This window comes from Haliotis asinina, chromosome 2 (assembly GCF_037392515.1).
Source record: "Haliotis asinina isolate JCU_RB_2024 chromosome 2, JCU_Hal_asi_v2, whole genome shotgun sequence".
Classification (NCBI taxonomy): Eukaryota; Metazoa; Mollusca; class Gastropoda; order Lepetellida; family Haliotidae; genus Haliotis; species Haliotis asinina.
Genome location: NC_090281.1, coordinates 23,953,881 through 23,970,759, shown reverse-complemented (window position 1 = coordinate 23,970,759; position 16,879 = coordinate 23,953,881). Strand labels below are relative to the sequence as shown.

At 40.4% G+C, this 16,879-nt stretch overlaps 2 protein-coding genes across 2 annotated transcripts in view; one reads left to right on the top strand and one right to left on the bottom strand.

Moving 5' to 3' along the window:
* Positions 1 to 2,345: 2,345 nt before the first annotated feature.
* LOC137273431 (ciliary microtubule inner protein 2B-like) lies at positions 2,346 to 15,698 on the top strand. The gene is made up of 6 exons (XM_067806117.1): positions 2,346 to 2,410; positions 4,683 to 4,918; positions 9,404 to 9,576; positions 10,535 to 10,673; positions 11,375 to 11,596; positions 14,550 to 15,698. The coding sequence occupies exons 1-6, from the start codon at positions 2,346 to 2,348 to the stop codon at positions 14,627 to 14,629; spliced, it is 915 nt and encodes a 304-aa protein (XP_067662218.1). The 3' UTR covers positions 14,630 to 15,698.
* Positions 7,997 to 16,879, bottom strand: part of LOC137273432 (UPF0184 protein-like) — a 44,624-nt gene continuing 35,741 nt past the window's right edge. The window contains exon 3 of the mRNA XM_067806119.1: positions 7,997 to 8,010. The gene's annotated coding sequence lies outside the window, so the exon portion shown is untranslated. The remainder of the gene's footprint in view (positions 8,011 to 16,879) is intronic.

Sequence of the window (16,879 nt, the reverse complement as noted above, 5' to 3'; positions counted from 1 at the left end):
TTTTATGGCAAGTATGAGTTGCTGAAGGCTTATTCTACCCCGGGACCTTCACGGGTCTAGTCGCCTTTTATGGCAAGCATGGGCTGCTATAGGCCTATTCCACCCCGAGACTTTCACGGGTCCCAGACACAAGAAATAATTTAGACGTGCGCATAGACATGTATTGAATGAAGAGATTTCCAAAACAGAATTATACCAATCAAAAAAAAAGTAAAAAATAGTGTATATCAGAATTATTAGATCGACAAAATGATGAGGCCAGGGAGGAAACAGATCATGAATAGAAATTAATAATCTGACAATTTATTCCAATTCCTTTGGATATGTTTCATCTTTATGGCTATGTTTCACTTTTTCTCATATGAATTGGCATTGGCTAATGATATGATCGCAAAATGGAATATCCCGTACTTTTTTAATGGTGTATATCTTAAAGCGTATAAAGCAAAAACGTATGACGTTAGTGTTTGTATCCTATGAATATTTTCACTCTGCAAAGAGGAAATATTACGATCCAGAGATAAGTGATCAAAAGAAAACAGAAAAGGGTTCGATTCCCACTGTGGGTAAAATGTGTGAAAGAAATAACTGGTGTCATCCGTCGTGAAATGCTGGAAAGTCGTTAAATGCGGCAAGAAATCATATTCAGTCACCCTGGAGCACGACAGCGGATCCTTACAGGTCTAAGAGAAGCTATTTTCTGTTTAGTTTTAACAATCCCCATTTATTGGTTTCACAGACCAAACCCTAACAGCTGGAAGAGAGACGGACGCTGCATGTTCAGGGCCTAGATCTTCGAATCGCTCTGAGCGCAAAGATTGTCGTAAGTTAATGTATGGCACTTACGGCAATCTTAGCGCTAAGAGAGCTTCGAAAATAAAGAGCCAGAACTGCCGCGCCTGGAGAAAGGGACATAACTCTACATACCGAATTGCGCTTTTCGAACGCAAGGCCATCAAGAGGTTGAGTGAGTGTTGCTCTATGACATGTTATGCAATATACGTCGCCTTAGGTATAATAATAATAATAATAATAATTTACATACATATAATTCGCCAAATGTACAACCTAAAGAGTCTTAAAAGCCATGATTTATTTCTTCATTTCATGGATCACTGCGCATTAGATTTTCATTTCTCAGCTTCCTTGGAACTATACAACCTAAGCTGTGAATGACGCGTTAGATTCAATGAGTCGGGTTTTACATCGCCATCGTCTTTACCACTTCATCTTTTTGCACGCACACCTTTTTTCGAAAAAAACTCACCCCCCGTTATCAAATAACCGGAACATTGCGGAGTGCTTCATTAAACAATACATTAAGAAGACTTGGGAATACTCACAAGAATGGGACTTGTATAACTGTGCTGGAAGCACGCGTCCATATTCAGGTTTATTTCATCTTTCTCACTCTTGTAAGGCCACATGCAATAATCCTTTATTCATCAAGAAATCGCCATTCTTATATTTCATATACATAACAAACATTTTCATTTCCAAATAATATTAAAATAAATTGTACATAACACAATCCTCTGATTCCGTTTTAAAACCTTGCGGCAAATTTAATGTCCGCCACCGTTACATTGCTGAGCCTAGATTTTCGAAGCTCTCTTAGCGCCAAGATAGTCGTACCTTAACGTTAATGCATTACAACTATCTTAGCGCTAAGAGAGCTCCGAAAATCTAGGCCCTTGCAGCAAAATTTGAACAGATAGTCGAATGTCAATAAGAGACGGTGGGGAGGTCTAGTGGTTAAAGCGTCCACTTGTCACGCCGAAGACCCAGGCTCGATTCCGTACATGGGTACAGTGTGTGAAGCTGATTTCTGGTGTCCCAAGCCGTGATGTTGAATATTGCTAAAAGCGGCGTAAAACAAAAATGCTCACTCACCGAATGTAAATACGGGTTACATACACAGTTCCTCCGTGAATGTTTCAAAACCGGATTCGGAACTTTACAAATATTTCTTTACTTTGCTGTCTTCTGTAAAAAATGAAATATCTTCACTCACTTGCAACAAACTGTTTGCCTTTCTTTTATAATCTGCACTAAATCATACAGGTATCTTACACCGGGTTATTCAAACTTTCAAGGTAATACGTTTGCCTTCTCATATTACATAATAAAACAGAAGAACCTTCGTGACTGATCGCTTTGGGTTCACTGACTCCGTTTCTAGAGGTCTACTAAAATGACGTCACAGAACGCGTGGCAGCAAATCCCGTGACGTAACGTGATTGTTTCATAGCGACACGAGCTTTCCCAAAAGGACAAACGAGTACTCTCTCCTGGGATATTTAACCTTTGGCGTTGGTCAGTAAACATCAGTTTCGTTAATCAAAATGCCAGGCGCAAACTGCAAAGGGAAGAGTATTTTAATGACACCTGACCCATACCATACACCTGGGTGAGTATATCATTAGAATCACGTATATCTGTACATCGATATACTGAATGGTCGCTGATTCTGAATACCGGTGCCACTTGAAATGTCTTGCAATTTTCCTATATGCAGGATAACAGCATATTCAAAAACAATATATTATGTTTTACCTTTTAAGAAAATTGTTAGTAGTCGTTTTTAATGAAATCTCAAACTCGATATTTCGTACTTTCATGTACATCAACACTCTCTACAAATATAAGTCGAATGAAGTTTAAATACTTTTCCAATGCATTCCCCAGCGAACCTGTTTGTTCAATAAACAAATTTTCAAAATTACCCAATACCTCTATCCATTAGTCGATATCTGTATACATTAGATTAAAAATGATACATGTAAATACATCTGATTTACTAGAACCGGTGTTATGGTGTTGTCTGACCGCCAATAGACGTGCATGATAAAAAAAGATAAATAAAAACGATTTCTTGTAACAAAACAAGTTTAACAAAGTCATTCAATTAGTTATACGGGTTATCTGTAACACATGGCACAAACATCCATATTTCATACCAGTTTTCTGAGAACTAGAATGTCATATAGCTAGAACGTTATGCATTTCTTCTTCTGGTTGATTATTGTGTTTGCAAGTATTCCGGGTAATTTTTCCGTGGGTATTGACATAAACTCCGCCCTTCCATGCGTCCATGCAAGATTTCTCTTCCTTCTTTAAGACCGAACCATATTTCTTCATCAAACTTTGTATACAGATAGGTGAAATGGTGCCCCTTTGCGTTTGAGGAATATACTAACAAATATTCTGTGTGTTTGCATGGCGACAACTGTGGCTGAAAATAGCGTTAGTGCTCGTTTTCTAAGCCGTTTTCGTACCCAGTTTCGTAACCATTATGTCTTCACCAAAAACATCTGGTAGATAGGTCTAGTGGTGAATTGGTGCGGTTTTTTTATAGTTATGGCTTCTTTTATAAAAAAAAATCCAGTATACATGGCAACAACTTTAACCTAGACAGAAAACGGCGGTAGTACTTGTTTCAGGAGAAGTTCTTCAAAAACGAACTAACTTTATTTCTTCACCAAACTTAGCCTATACAGATAAACCTGGCAGTCAAGTGGGGCCTTTTGACCCCATTTTATTTGATAAGTAGTCATTTTACCTAGATTATGTATTCTCGAGGTGGTGGGGTAGCCAAGTGGTTTAAACGTTCGATCGTCACGCCGAAGACACGGGTTCGATTCTCACATGGGTGAATCCCATTTCTGGTGCCCCTTGCCTTAATACTCACTCATCTGTTTGATACATCCTCAATAAGGAATTTACCATTTGCTAGGGATACTGATGACATCTTGTTTCTCATTCCGTGTCAATCCTTCAGTATTTAAGCTGTGTCACGCCGGACTATGGAACATCGTGTCTGGACCAGAGAGTTCGGTGATTGACATCATGAGACTAGATCTATCCATATCTGTGACACGATGATTTAAATCAGCAAAATCATTTTATTCGGCCCTTAAACGCATATAAGGATGTTTTAGTTACAATTTCCCACGGTAAACCCACACAAATCGCGTGGCAACAATGTAGTTTGTCAGTGTGATCAGTCTCGTTTACCCAGCGTACTGAGAGCGTAGGGTAGCCTAGTGGTTAAAGCGTTTGTTCGTCACGTAGCCGCGGTATCGATTCAACACATGGGTAGAGTGTGTGAAGCCCATGTATGGTGTCCCCGTTATGATGTTGCTGGAATATAGATAGAAATTGCGTTAAACAAAACTCATTTGGATTCTGTGAATGAATATTGTTTAACGCTCTTGTCTGCAATGTCAAAGGGGTAATCGGGATTACAGGCATCAGTCGCGATTAATGGCGATCAGTGACATGATCACCCGCTCATAAAACCTGCTTTGTAGTCGTCTCTTGTGACCTACCCTGAGCTTGAGTTTCCACAGGGGCCTGCAAAACAGTTACTCTCTTAAAACCACAGGGACTTGTATCGCTTAGAAACGGCATTCGAAAGACATATAGGTGTATAGACCCTACCCTAGTACTATATAAAAGGTTCCTTAGACCCTACCCTAGTACTATATAAAAGGTTCCTTTTATATAGTACTAGGGTAGGGTCTATAAACCTATACTCGTATGTCTTTCGAACGCCGTTTCTAAGCGATACAGGTCCCTGTGCTTAAAACGTACCTAAATGATAGCGGGAATACATTATGTGTATTGTGATGAACTTCATTTATTGAATGAAATTTATTTATTTATTCTACTCCCTATAGTTATGGCGGCTTCTGTCCTCAATTCAAGTACCAAATCGGTCAGACATTCGGCCGAACGACATCTCGTCTGCTCCAAGACATGGATGTCGCCAGTTCCGGTCGCCTAGTCCTCGCCGACATTCAGCCGTCTGCTAGCCTCGATCTCGTCCAACAAGAGCGAGGCAAAATTCTCAACTCTCGAGTTCAAAGTTGGGGTAACCAAAAACTGGTAGAGAAAATGGTTCCAGGGTACACAGGTACGTAGAGCGTTACCGTTTGAAAAAGTATGGATCTCATCTTTAAAAACTAACATTGACGAAAGACTTCGTCTAGCCATATGAAATAAATGGAATTAAACGCAGGTATGTGATCACGAAGGTGTGTGAAATCTGTTACGTCAGTGTGTTAGTAACAATGTTATTTTACGACATAACACATTCAGTTTTCGTCGAGCTGTAGCACCCCGTTTGAGTTGTAGAACTATTTGAGCGGCAGAAAGCCGTTTGAATTCTAAATTCTCTTTTGTCGAAATGAAGGGACTGCATCAAACAAAAGATGCTTCATGCTGTGGGCATGCGTGCGTATATACGTGTTTGTTTGTTATTAATGTTATTAACAGTTATTTGCTTACTGTTATATGAACTACTGTGTATGTATGTTTTAATTTTCACTTAAGGCTGTGCCAGACCAGCCCGGTTGGGCATAACTTCAGAACGTGCTCGCGTGTCTGTGATTATATAGATAATATCAGTGGTTTCTTCATAATACATTGCTCGGCGTCATTACTCACGGGTCACGCAGATAGTTAGAGACAGTTAGTGCAGTTCAGGTTCATCGAGAATGAACCAATATATATTTACATGACTGTTTTATGTCAGATATATTGCACGTTCATGGACGAATCTCTGGTCGCTTCAAGCGTGTGGCTTGTGTAACTGTTATATTCGATGTGTTTACTTTAAAACAACTGGGAGTCGATAATATTTTGTAGACGACCCGTTTAATTAAAATTAACAAAATGTGTGTACATAAAGTTCGTGCAAATGTTTTGCATTGTAGAACGACTTAGCATGAGAGTTTTGACCTATTTTCGCCATATTCAGGTTCTCATATGAAAACATATCCATGTATGGTCGCTTAGTTTAAGATCGCTTGCTCTTCAAGTTTGACTTATCAAGCGGATTAATCTCAGAATTTATCAAAATGTGTGTGCAGGAGGTTTCATCTGCGTGTATATTTTTCGGCATTGTGGAATGATTATACAGACAGTGATACTGACCATGTTCTGACTATGTACCGTTTGCGGTAGCCCAGTGATTAAAGCCAAAAACACGGGTCCGTTTCCCCACATGAGTACAATGTCTGGAGAACAGTTTTGGGGACCCCCGCTGTGATATTGCTGAAATATCGCTAAATGCTATAACTCAGTTTATAATCTGAAGGTGATATGCTTGTACGTCAAGGTTAACTTGGATTAATCTCAGACTTAACCAAAAGGCGCCCCCATTACGTACCAAGTGCTTAGGAATCTAATCTTGCTTAATCATTCGAATGAATGAGTGAGTATATGGGTTTACGACATATTAACATTCCGACAATGATACAACGGAAGTCGCTCGAAATGGACTTTCACATCGTACCCATCATCCTCGATATCTCCAGGGTATATGTTCCGAAAAGTCTCCACTATACCCTGGACGCATCTACGGGTCGGCCCGATAATTTTATTACCTCCCTTTGCTGGCTCCGCTTTGTCACAGTAGCCAATCAGAATGGTCGCCGTTATAACCGAACTTGCCAGTGTCAACAAAGGTAGCAGTTGCAACTGCGAAGGTTTGCTCGCCGTGCGACTCACAATTTGGGGAAATCATACAGGCAACTTTATAGGTCTGAAACCTTTTTAAAAACATATGTAAGAAATCCATCTACCTCTTTCAGAGAACCTACGCATGGTTTGTTTGCCAAGTTTAATCGGTTAGAGAATTTAAAAAGCGAAAGTGAGTTGTGATTGGTTCGCTCAACTTCCCAGCGTGGACGCCTGATAGGATAAAAAGCCAGCCAAGGGAGGTAATAAATTTATCGGGCTGAGCCGTAGATGCATCCTGGGTATAGTGGAGACTTATCGGAACGAATACCCTGGAGATATCGAGGATGCGTACCCATATGAAGACTCTTGTCCTTGCTTCAATGTGGGATCACGACATAACCCAAGCATTTGAAACCATTCTCTATACTTCCCCTGGATTCGTTTTCCAATGTTCTTGGAGACAGACTACTCTGGAATATCACGTACATACACCACTCCCAGGAATAATAAGGGATAAAACCTTTTATTACCAACGAGGGCGAACATATCGGAGTTCATTTTTTCATACGATGCTCTTGGGCAAAATATCAATTTGTCATGGTGGCGTGACGTCATGAACAATTCTATGACGTCACGTTTCTTCTGTGACGTTGCCTTCTACATGCGGCGACGGCGGGTAGCCAGACCGTGTTGGAAAGTAGATTTGGGTTTATTTTCCCCAAATTAACGACTTCGGTAATAAACAGAATATTATATTCGTGCACACATCATACTAACTGTACGACACGAGTTATTATTTCTTAGTGGGTTTGTGCAAAGGGTTAAAGATTGCCACAGGCAAAGACTGGTTTAAGACTGGCAAAGACCATTTTAAGACTGAATATTTGTGGAAACATCCTTCTATTTATATATTTAATGTGTTATTAAGTTGTGATAAAGTGAATATCCTAATTAACATAGCAAAATTTGTCGAGAAGGCTGTAAGGTTAAGAAGTATTTAAAACATGTATCTATCCATTTTGTCACCATCATTATTATTTTGTGAGTTTTGCTAAAAGGCCTTTATACGGAATAAAGTTTGACTATCACACTTGTGCAGGTCGATGCTCATGCTGTTGATCACATGATTGTTTGGTCTAGACTTGATTATTTGCATACCTCCGCCATATGACTGTAATATTACTGGGTGCGGCGTTTACCAACAAACGTCCTGGTGTCCCTACACGTTGTGACATGGTTCCTGTATTTCCGTAACGAGGCACCACCATAATCTCTCGCTGAAATATTCTTCCAGTTACAAACCCACATGTGAAGGACGTTCTTTGCGCTTGAATGTTATATAAGCTAATGCGATTATACTGATAGAATACTGAGTGAGTGCACGATTAAGCCAGGCGATCATGAATACACGATTAAGCCAGGCGATCATGAATACACGAAACTGATCCCGTCTCGGCAGATCGGCTTATGATTTACCCGCCAAGTCCAAGTCATAAACTTACCTTGTCTTCACTGCTTCAGTAGGTGCAGGTCGGACTGCCGCTGGAAGTACGTATAATAGAGAATACTACACGAGGTCTTATTACATAAGAAATACACGAAACGAGTGTCTTTCCAATGGAAGGTCACGAGTTTCGTGTAATTCGTATGTAATGATACCGAGTTTGGTGTTTTACTTATTACCCACGTTTTACACGCATTAAACTGACAAAATATCGCGTTTGTTTTAATTAATATGATTTCAAACCGAAACCGGTTTCAGACAGACGTTGCGGAAGAATGCTGTACTGTTGTACATATTTCGCACGGCGTTACCGGTATAGACGTCGCTACGCGTCCCTTTGCTAACCGACGTCTCGATGCATGTCAGTTGGTATCGTCTCGAAGAGCATCACACAGTAAACTATACCGTAGCACCCCTTTTCTTGGTTTGCAGTTGCTTCTCTCAGCTAACATCACTGGTGGAAACATTACATTTATGTTTTTCAACGGATACATTGCCTCAGTTCGACTCACGATTCAATAGTTATCAGTTCGAATCACGATTAGTGATACGACTTCGTTCTCGCTTGAGAGGCATATTTTTAGAAGTTGGAAGTAAATAGAATAAGTGTATATGGATGACAACCTCTTTAATACAGGAACACGGCGTTTCGATACAGGTTCTTGTATCGTTTTCAAAGTGTAAATAACTTTGAAATCGATACGAGAACCTGTATCGAAACGCCGTGTTCCTGTATTAAAGAAGTTGTCATCCATATACACTTATTCTATTGACTTCGTTCTCATTGTTTACATTCCCACAATGCATATGTTCAATGCATATGATGTAGAATGAATGAATTCGCGTGTTTGTTATGTGTGGAAAAGTAGTTTCGTCACGACGTGACGCAACTGAGAGATCATCGGAAATCGTTAGAATCGTAGGCCAAGTCGTTACGACACAGGTCAACGCGTTACGACACTCGTGTGACGTGTGAGATTAGGATGCAACGACTCACACGTTGACCACGTGGGTAATAAATGATAAATGCCACCGAGATTTTCCTTGACGTGGGCGGGAGGGGGGAGTATATATATAGGGTATTTGTACAAGCAGTGTTCCAAGCTAAAATGGATTTATTTATTTATTTATTTATTTATTTATTTATTTATTTATTTATTTATTTATTTATTTATTTATTTATTTATTTATTTATTCTATGTACTGAGCTACATAGTTTCTGAGGATCAACAAGTGATATTTGACTCGTGTACAGTTACATAGTACATATCTGTGTTTATCGTATGTGCCAGTTACCTGTATACAATTTATAATGACCGCTCATCGAGCGTTGCCAGTTTTAATTTGTGTTAGCCACGTGTTGAGCTGGACAATGAATATCGAAAGACTTTTTAGCTTGTTTTTGAGCGAAGCAGTTTGACTTCTGTCTAGGTTTCATCCCCAAGGGCGAGCACTATTTCGGCACTCGCTACGCCGAGGTCTGCCGGAACTCCATCTGTGACTTTGAACTGGATCACCGGGCACACAAGGGCAAGATGCAAGAACTGACTGACCTGGAGGCGTTACAGACAGGCAGAGCACCCAGGACAAAGCGGGATTTGCCGGTGAGTATCTGTAGGTGACTTACCGATAGACAGGCAGAGCACCCAGGACAAAGCGGGATTTGCCGGTGAGTATCTGTAGGTGACTTACCGATAGACAGACAGAACGCACGGGACAAAGCGGGATCTGCCGGTGAGTATCTGTAGGTGACTTAGCGATAGACAGGCAGGACGTCCAGACAAAGCGGGATCTGGCGGTGAGTTTCTGTAGGTGACTTACCGACAGACAGACAGAACGCCCAGACAAACCGGGATTTGCCGGTGAGTTTCTGTAGGTGACTTACCGATAGACAGGCAGAACGCCCAGACAAAGCGGGATCTGCTGCAGACCATGGGATGTGCGGGTGAATTTTGTTGAACAAAAGCACCTCTGGAACATTTGGCACAAAAGTATCATCTGTGCTTGCTTCATTGATAAAATCGCAGGATCTGACAGACATTGTACCTGATGATCTATTGATCAGTATAATTCTGCAGTTTGTGTTAACGCTAATATCTGCCAGCGATTAAAAAAGACAAACATACCACTGGATCTGGTCAGGGCCTCATTTCACAAAGCGATCGTAGAGCTAAGGTGATCGTACCTCCCAAACTATAACATACACTTACGACAGTCGTAGCTTTACGATTGCTTTTTGAGATGGGGCCCAGGGTGAGGTGGTTTGTACGGTCAAACTGTGAAGTCAAATCTCGTAACAGTTGCATTACAAGACGTGCTTATGAAATCATCGCCACCTGAAGGACGAATGCCCTCATCACGACAGACAAGACTTGGTCAGTCTTTAAGAGTAGTTCGTTTGTGATAGTTTCCTAATAATTACCCTCACCATGGGATGAAGTTAGAGTTTAACGAACATATTCGTTAAAAGGGTTTGATCAACATCTAAGTCCTTTTATCAGTATAGAACTGCACCACAGTCGGATATACAGTGTGTTAGTATCGTGCATGCGTTATTTGCAGCCTCTAAAAACGAAACAGCTTCACCCATTAAAGGCTATAGCTGCGGAACCGGAGCCCTATCTGTCTCCTAGCGCCGTCCAACCAAAGATGTCACCCTTCTACATGAGCAATGACGATCCGAACAAAAACTTCATGTCAGGTAAGTCAGTGAAATGTTTCATGCCCCTATGAACATTGTCCGGGTATATGAAGGGGTGTCAGTCGAATGTGTTCGTGTTGTTAACCCCAGGAATATAATGCAGGGGACATAGTCGACGCCTCGTCGGTCTGTAATCATTTCGTTGCCGGAGCATAACTTAAAACCGTTCAATATTTTTCAACGCAGCTTCGTATATATATCAAACAGAACCTGAAGTAGCGCCTAATGCCATTTACAGATTTGTGTCATTTTTTCTTGATTTCCATGGAAACAATTTGGGAAAAAGGGGTAATTTTCGTTTCCGGAGCATAACTTAAAAATCTCTCAGTAAATAGAATCTGGCTGATCACAGATATTTCCCCCCGGTTTCCATGGAAACGATGTGGAGTTTATGAAGTTGGACTTTAAAATTTGGTCTTTCACATTTTGGGGGGCCGAGAAACTTCCGTAAAAATCGATTTGGACTAGAGATCCTAGTGATTGGAATAAATGAGCATTGACCCGGGATTGGGATATGATGACTTGCAGTTCCCGTGACCACCCGATTCTATTTGTCATTTCTTACCACAAGCTTGGGTTGATGAAGACCAACGGTGCCTGAGTGGACAAGCACTGTAACACTGGCATTAGTCGAGAAAAGAGGCGTGACACACGCGCAGTCGTCTGACCTAAAGCCCTATTTCTCCAAATCTATCATTCAGGCTATACAGGATTCGTCCCTCGGTCACGTGGTCTAATTGGCATCGGCTACCCCATCATCACCCACCACGCCCTGAACGAATTCACAGAGGACGTGGCTCGGTCCCAGTCTATCAAGGGTCTGCCCATCACCGTGCGCAGGGAGGAGAAAATAGTCCGGGATATGAAGGGCGTGTACCCTGTAGAGACAGGACTGGTACCTCACTACACCGGACACATACCTGGTGAGTTGTATGTAGTGCAACCGTACTATACCAGACATATAAATGGTGAGTCGTTGTATCTAGCTGAACCTCACTATACCGGAAATACCCATTGAGTTATTGTATTCAGTACAACCTCACTACACTGGACATACCTGGTGAGTTGTATGTAGCAGTACGGCACATGTACCTGGTATGTTGGTTATATGTAGTGGAGCCATGTAGTGGAGCCTCACTATACCGGATATATACCTGGTGAGTTTGTTATCTATAGTGGAACCTCACTGTAATGAACACATACCTGGTGATTTGTTGTATCTAGTTGAACATCACTATACCGGAGACATACCTGGTGAGCTGGTTGTATATAGCGGAATCTCACTATACAGGACATACCTGGTGAGTTGTATATAGTAGAGTCTCACTATACCGGACATACCTGGTGAGTTGCATATAGTAGAGTCTCACTATACAGGACATACCTGGTGAGTTGTATATAGAAGAGTCTCACTATACCGGAGATACCTGGTGGGTTGCATATAGTAGAGTCTCACTATACCGGACATACCTGGTGAGTTGCATATAGTAGAATCTCACTACACCGGAGATACCTGTTGAGTTGCATATAGTAGAGTCTCACTATACAGGACATACCTGGTGAGTTGTATATAGTAGAGTCTCACTATACCGGACATACCTGGTGAGTTGCATATAGTAGAGTCTCACTATACCGGACATACCTGGTGAGTTGTATATAGTAGAATCTCACTACACCGGAGATACCTGGTGAGTTGCATATAGTAGAGTCTCACTATACCGGAGATACCTGGTGAGTTGCATATAGTAGAGTCTCACTATACCGGACATACCTGGTGAGTTGCATATAGTAGAGTCTCACTATACCGGACATACCTGGTGAGTTGTATATAGTAGAGTCTCACTATACCGGACATACCTGGTGAGTTGCATATAGTAGAGTCTCACTATACAGGACATACCTGGTGAGTTGCATATAGTAGAATCTCACTACACCGGAGATACCTGTTGAGTTGCATATAGTAGAGTCTCACTATACAGGACATACCTGGTGAGTTGTATATAGTAGAGTCTCACTATACCGGACATACCTGGTGAGTTGCATGTAGTAGAGTCTCACTATACCGGAGATACCTGGTGAGTTGTATATAGTAGAGTCTCACTATACCGGACATACCTGGTGAGTTGCATATAGTAGAGTCTCACTACACCGGAGATACCTGGTGAGTTGCATATAGTAGAGTCTCACTATACCGGAGATACCTGGTGAGTTGCATATAGTAGAGTCTCACTACACCGGAGATACCTGGTGAGTTGCATATAGAAGAGTCTCACTATACCGGAGATACCTGGTGAGTTGTTTATAGTAGAGTCTCACTACACCGGAGATACCTGGTGAGTTGCATATAGTAGAGTCTCACTATACCGGAGATACCTGGTGAGTTGCATATAGTAGAGTCTCACTATACCGGACATACCTGGTGAGTTGCATATAGTAGAGTCTCACTATACCGGACATATCTGGTGAGTTGCATATAGTAGAGTCTCACTATACCGGAGATACCTGGTGAGTTGCATAGAGTAGAATCTCACTACACCGGAGATACCTGGTGAGTTGCATATAGTAGAGTCTCACTATACCGGAGATACCTGGTTAGTTTTATATAGTAGAATCTCACTATACCGCAGATACCTGGTGAGTTGCATATAGTAGAGTCTCACTACACCGGACATACCTGGTGAGTTGCATATAGTAGAATCTCACTACACCGGACATACCTGGTGAGTTGTATATAGTAGAATCTCACTAAACCGGACATACCTGGTGAGTTATTGTAGTCAGTACAACCTTACTACACTGGACATACCTGGTGGTGTGTTGTATATAGTTGCACAGCACTATAATGGACATGTACTTGGTGTGTCGGTTGTACATGGCAAAACCTCACTTTACTGGATATACCTTGTGAGTTGGTTTTATCTAGTTGAAACTCACTACACCGGACACATAGCTGGTGAATTGTTTATACATGGTTGAACTTCGTTGTACTGAACACATACCTGGTGAGATATTGTATCTAGTTGAACCTAGTATCTTGGACATGTACTTGATTAAGTTGTGTATAACAGAACCTCACTACACTAGACAGATCATGGTTATTTTTACACGTGGAACTTACATCACACATACGGCTGAATAAGGGTACCTAATTATGCCAGTCTGTTGGTAGGTGAGTACAGATTGAAGCATACTATATGGCGCATACACCCACACTATTCTGAACAGATACCTTGTGATGAAAATTGTGTATAGCCGAATCTCACTATATTGAACACGTCTATAGTGAGTTCACTGTGTGAACATTCTGCAGACAGGGTAGCCTGACTGGCGTTTATACAATATAAAGAGAACCTAATCTGATAATATGAAACGTGTAGTGATTTGTAGCAACATCTACATTCTACACAGTCCAGCCCATACCCACTGCACTGTTGAGAGGTGAGTCTTACTTAATTTGTACTTCCTGAAACACATCAGGAGTATATTTATCAGCAGAGTATGTACATGTAATTAATTATTGTCATGTAATATTGGATCCGGATTAGAAATTGTCTTCAGAACTTCAGTCTGACCACCCGATCCCGTTAGTCGCCTCAGATGGGTCGTCAGAGGCGACTAACGGGATCGGGTGGTCAGACTCGCTGACTTGATTGACACGTCATCGTATCCCAAATGCGTAGACGATGATCATGCTGTTGATCACTTGATTGTCTGATCCAGAGTCGATTATTTACAGACCGCCGCCATACAGCTGGAATAACACTGAGTGTGACGTTAATAAAACAAATCATGTAATAGGCCCTACTATCTTGCAAGCGCATCCCTTTCTAATATATGTCACTATGTGTACATAATCACCTCGGTCTTCTCCTCCAGGTCAAAAGTTCCGATATGGCAAGACGTTCGGACACAGCACCGAGAACGCCATGAAACAACCGCTCACAGCAAGGACGTAGGCATCAGTTATGTACATTTCTTTCGTTTTGTTTTTCATAACGGTGAATATGTTTAAATCTCCGATCAGGCAATGCAATTTTTAGCCATGCTTTCTTTTTCTATTTCTTCATACAAATTACATATATTGATTTTGGTATTAGAATTTTTGTTTCTTCCTCACACTAACATTGTCAGGTTCGCATCTTCCGAGATAAAACTCAATTGATCATGTCTTCCAATTGTAAGCATCTTCTCTTTATTAAAAAGAGGAAGAAGAAGCCATATTTTCGCCTTTCGTTATTAACAGATCAACTTACATCCTTAAGTGGACCATCAAGCCCAGCATTTTAGGAGAAATTGAATTTCCGTCTTTTCACTTGCCAAAAATGTTTTGAACTTTGTCTCTACCGAGATAAGTAACAACTCAAACTATTGTCTTCCACTATCAAAAGGATGAATAACTTACACTTTCGCCTTAACTTGCGAACAAATTTAAATTCCTTCAGTTGCATTTCTGAAGGAAAATTTTATTTTTGTGTTTATTTCATAGTTTATATACATCCTTGATATTTAAGCAAGAGAATCTTTCAAACCTAACCTTATGACATGATGGTTGCTTCTGATATTAGGTTCTGATCAGACTCGCATTCATGTGTTAACTGTTGGTCAATCATCTCGGAAACTCCAGATCGTCTTCCTACTTGGCAGTTATTTGCTGGTATTTTTGTACAATCAGTAACGGACTTTAGTAGTTCCATGTCTCTAACGGAAGGACATATTTTGAATTAAGTCTGCACTTCACATTATCTAGTTGCATTTTAGATGTAACTTAAATGTTTACAATCTTCTTGGGTAACAGCTCGGTATTGTTTTGGTCCAATAAATTAAATGTAAAAATGATTTCTCAGCTACTCAGATAGCAAGGGTTTCACCGTTACTTGACAAATATTACACAACTAGGTGCGTTATTATTGTACCTTTGTCATGTTTGTAACAGATGTGATTAATAGCAGAAATATGATTTAATAATTTATTTGTTATAAATATTGTATTTTGATGTATAAAATGTAAATAAATATGAACATTTTAGCATAGTGTTATGTTATTTCTTCATCTGGAATCAGTCGTGAAACGTTGTAATACCCTGATGATATTCTCACTTTTTATCACTTTTAAATGGATTTATTGATTTTTAATTTTTTTATTTTATTTTTCATTTATTTTTTGTGCTCATATTTTTTATTGTATTTTGGAACCTTCTGCTGACAAATAAACACATTAAGAAAAAATGTGAGGTTTAGTATACTGGCTGTGAGAACGTGATTTTCAAGACAGAACATGAGGTTCACAGTACAAACATGAGTGTTGATAGGTTTTGCTTTGTAATGATTGAAGTTAAGTCTCTTAAAACAGATCTATAGAATGTTCTATCTTGTGTTGATAACTATATCCTCAACATTTAAATAGTGAAGTGTATAGTTTATGTAAACACTTGAACGATTTGATGAAGATGTGAATATTATGACCAGCTAAGCAGATTATGTCATTGAGAATTGCACTCTTATCACAGACATGTCAGCCAGTAAACAATGTGACAGCTGTGCAGATAGTAAGTTGTTCATCTGCCTTTAAAAGCAAGCATGATGGGCAATCTAGTTATTATCAGTTCAAGCAGGATGAGCGTAGACAGACCAGCACAAAGGCCAGCCTTGGGGACATACACCGACCAGTCAACTTAACCATGACCTACCTAGCTGACCTTGCAGGCTTCCCCCAATAGTCCGTTAGAATCTGTGCAAATGTTGCCCTGCCTCACATATTTGTATAGCATTAACAAAAACACCTTTTCTTTCTATGGCACTATGTGTGAAGAAGAGTGCCAAGGGTGTTACATGCAAATAAAATGGAATCTGATAAAACTGTTTCAATGTTGTATCCATCCAATCCACTATTGTGCACATTTTCGACTATCAATACTACTATTACTATTATCGACCGTCAGTTATTGTTATGTTCAGGAGAAGACATGCCTCCAAGGTTTTGGTAGGCCATGTAAAACCGGAGGGGGAGGGAAATCTTGAGGGGTGGAGCCCTGAGGGATTTCCCAACTAGGATGGTTCTACATTGTCTACCAAAACTGAGAAGTGTTTTCTCTAACATATATACCATCAATGATGGGTAATTACAATGTAGATGATCATTTCATGAAGCTACGTAACAATAATTGAAGGGTTCGTAAAATCAATTCAGTGACAGTAACTTTACGTAGA

What these genes read in the sequence shown, in the direction of transcription:
- LOC137273431 (XM_067806117.1), top strand. Translation starts at nt 2,346, where the DNA reads ATGCCAGGCGCAAACTGCAAAGGGAAGAGTATTTTAATGACACCTGAC. An exon ending in GGACAAAGCGGGATTTGCCG is followed by an intron (nt 9,577 to 10,534) that starts GTGAGTATCTGT and finishes CGTTATTTGCAG; the next exon opens with CCTCTAAAAACGAAACAGCT. An exon ending in GAACAAAAACTTCATGTCAG is followed by an intron (nt 10,674 to 11,374) that starts GTAAGTCAGTGA and finishes TCTATCATTCAG; the next exon opens with GCTATACAGGATTCGTCCCT.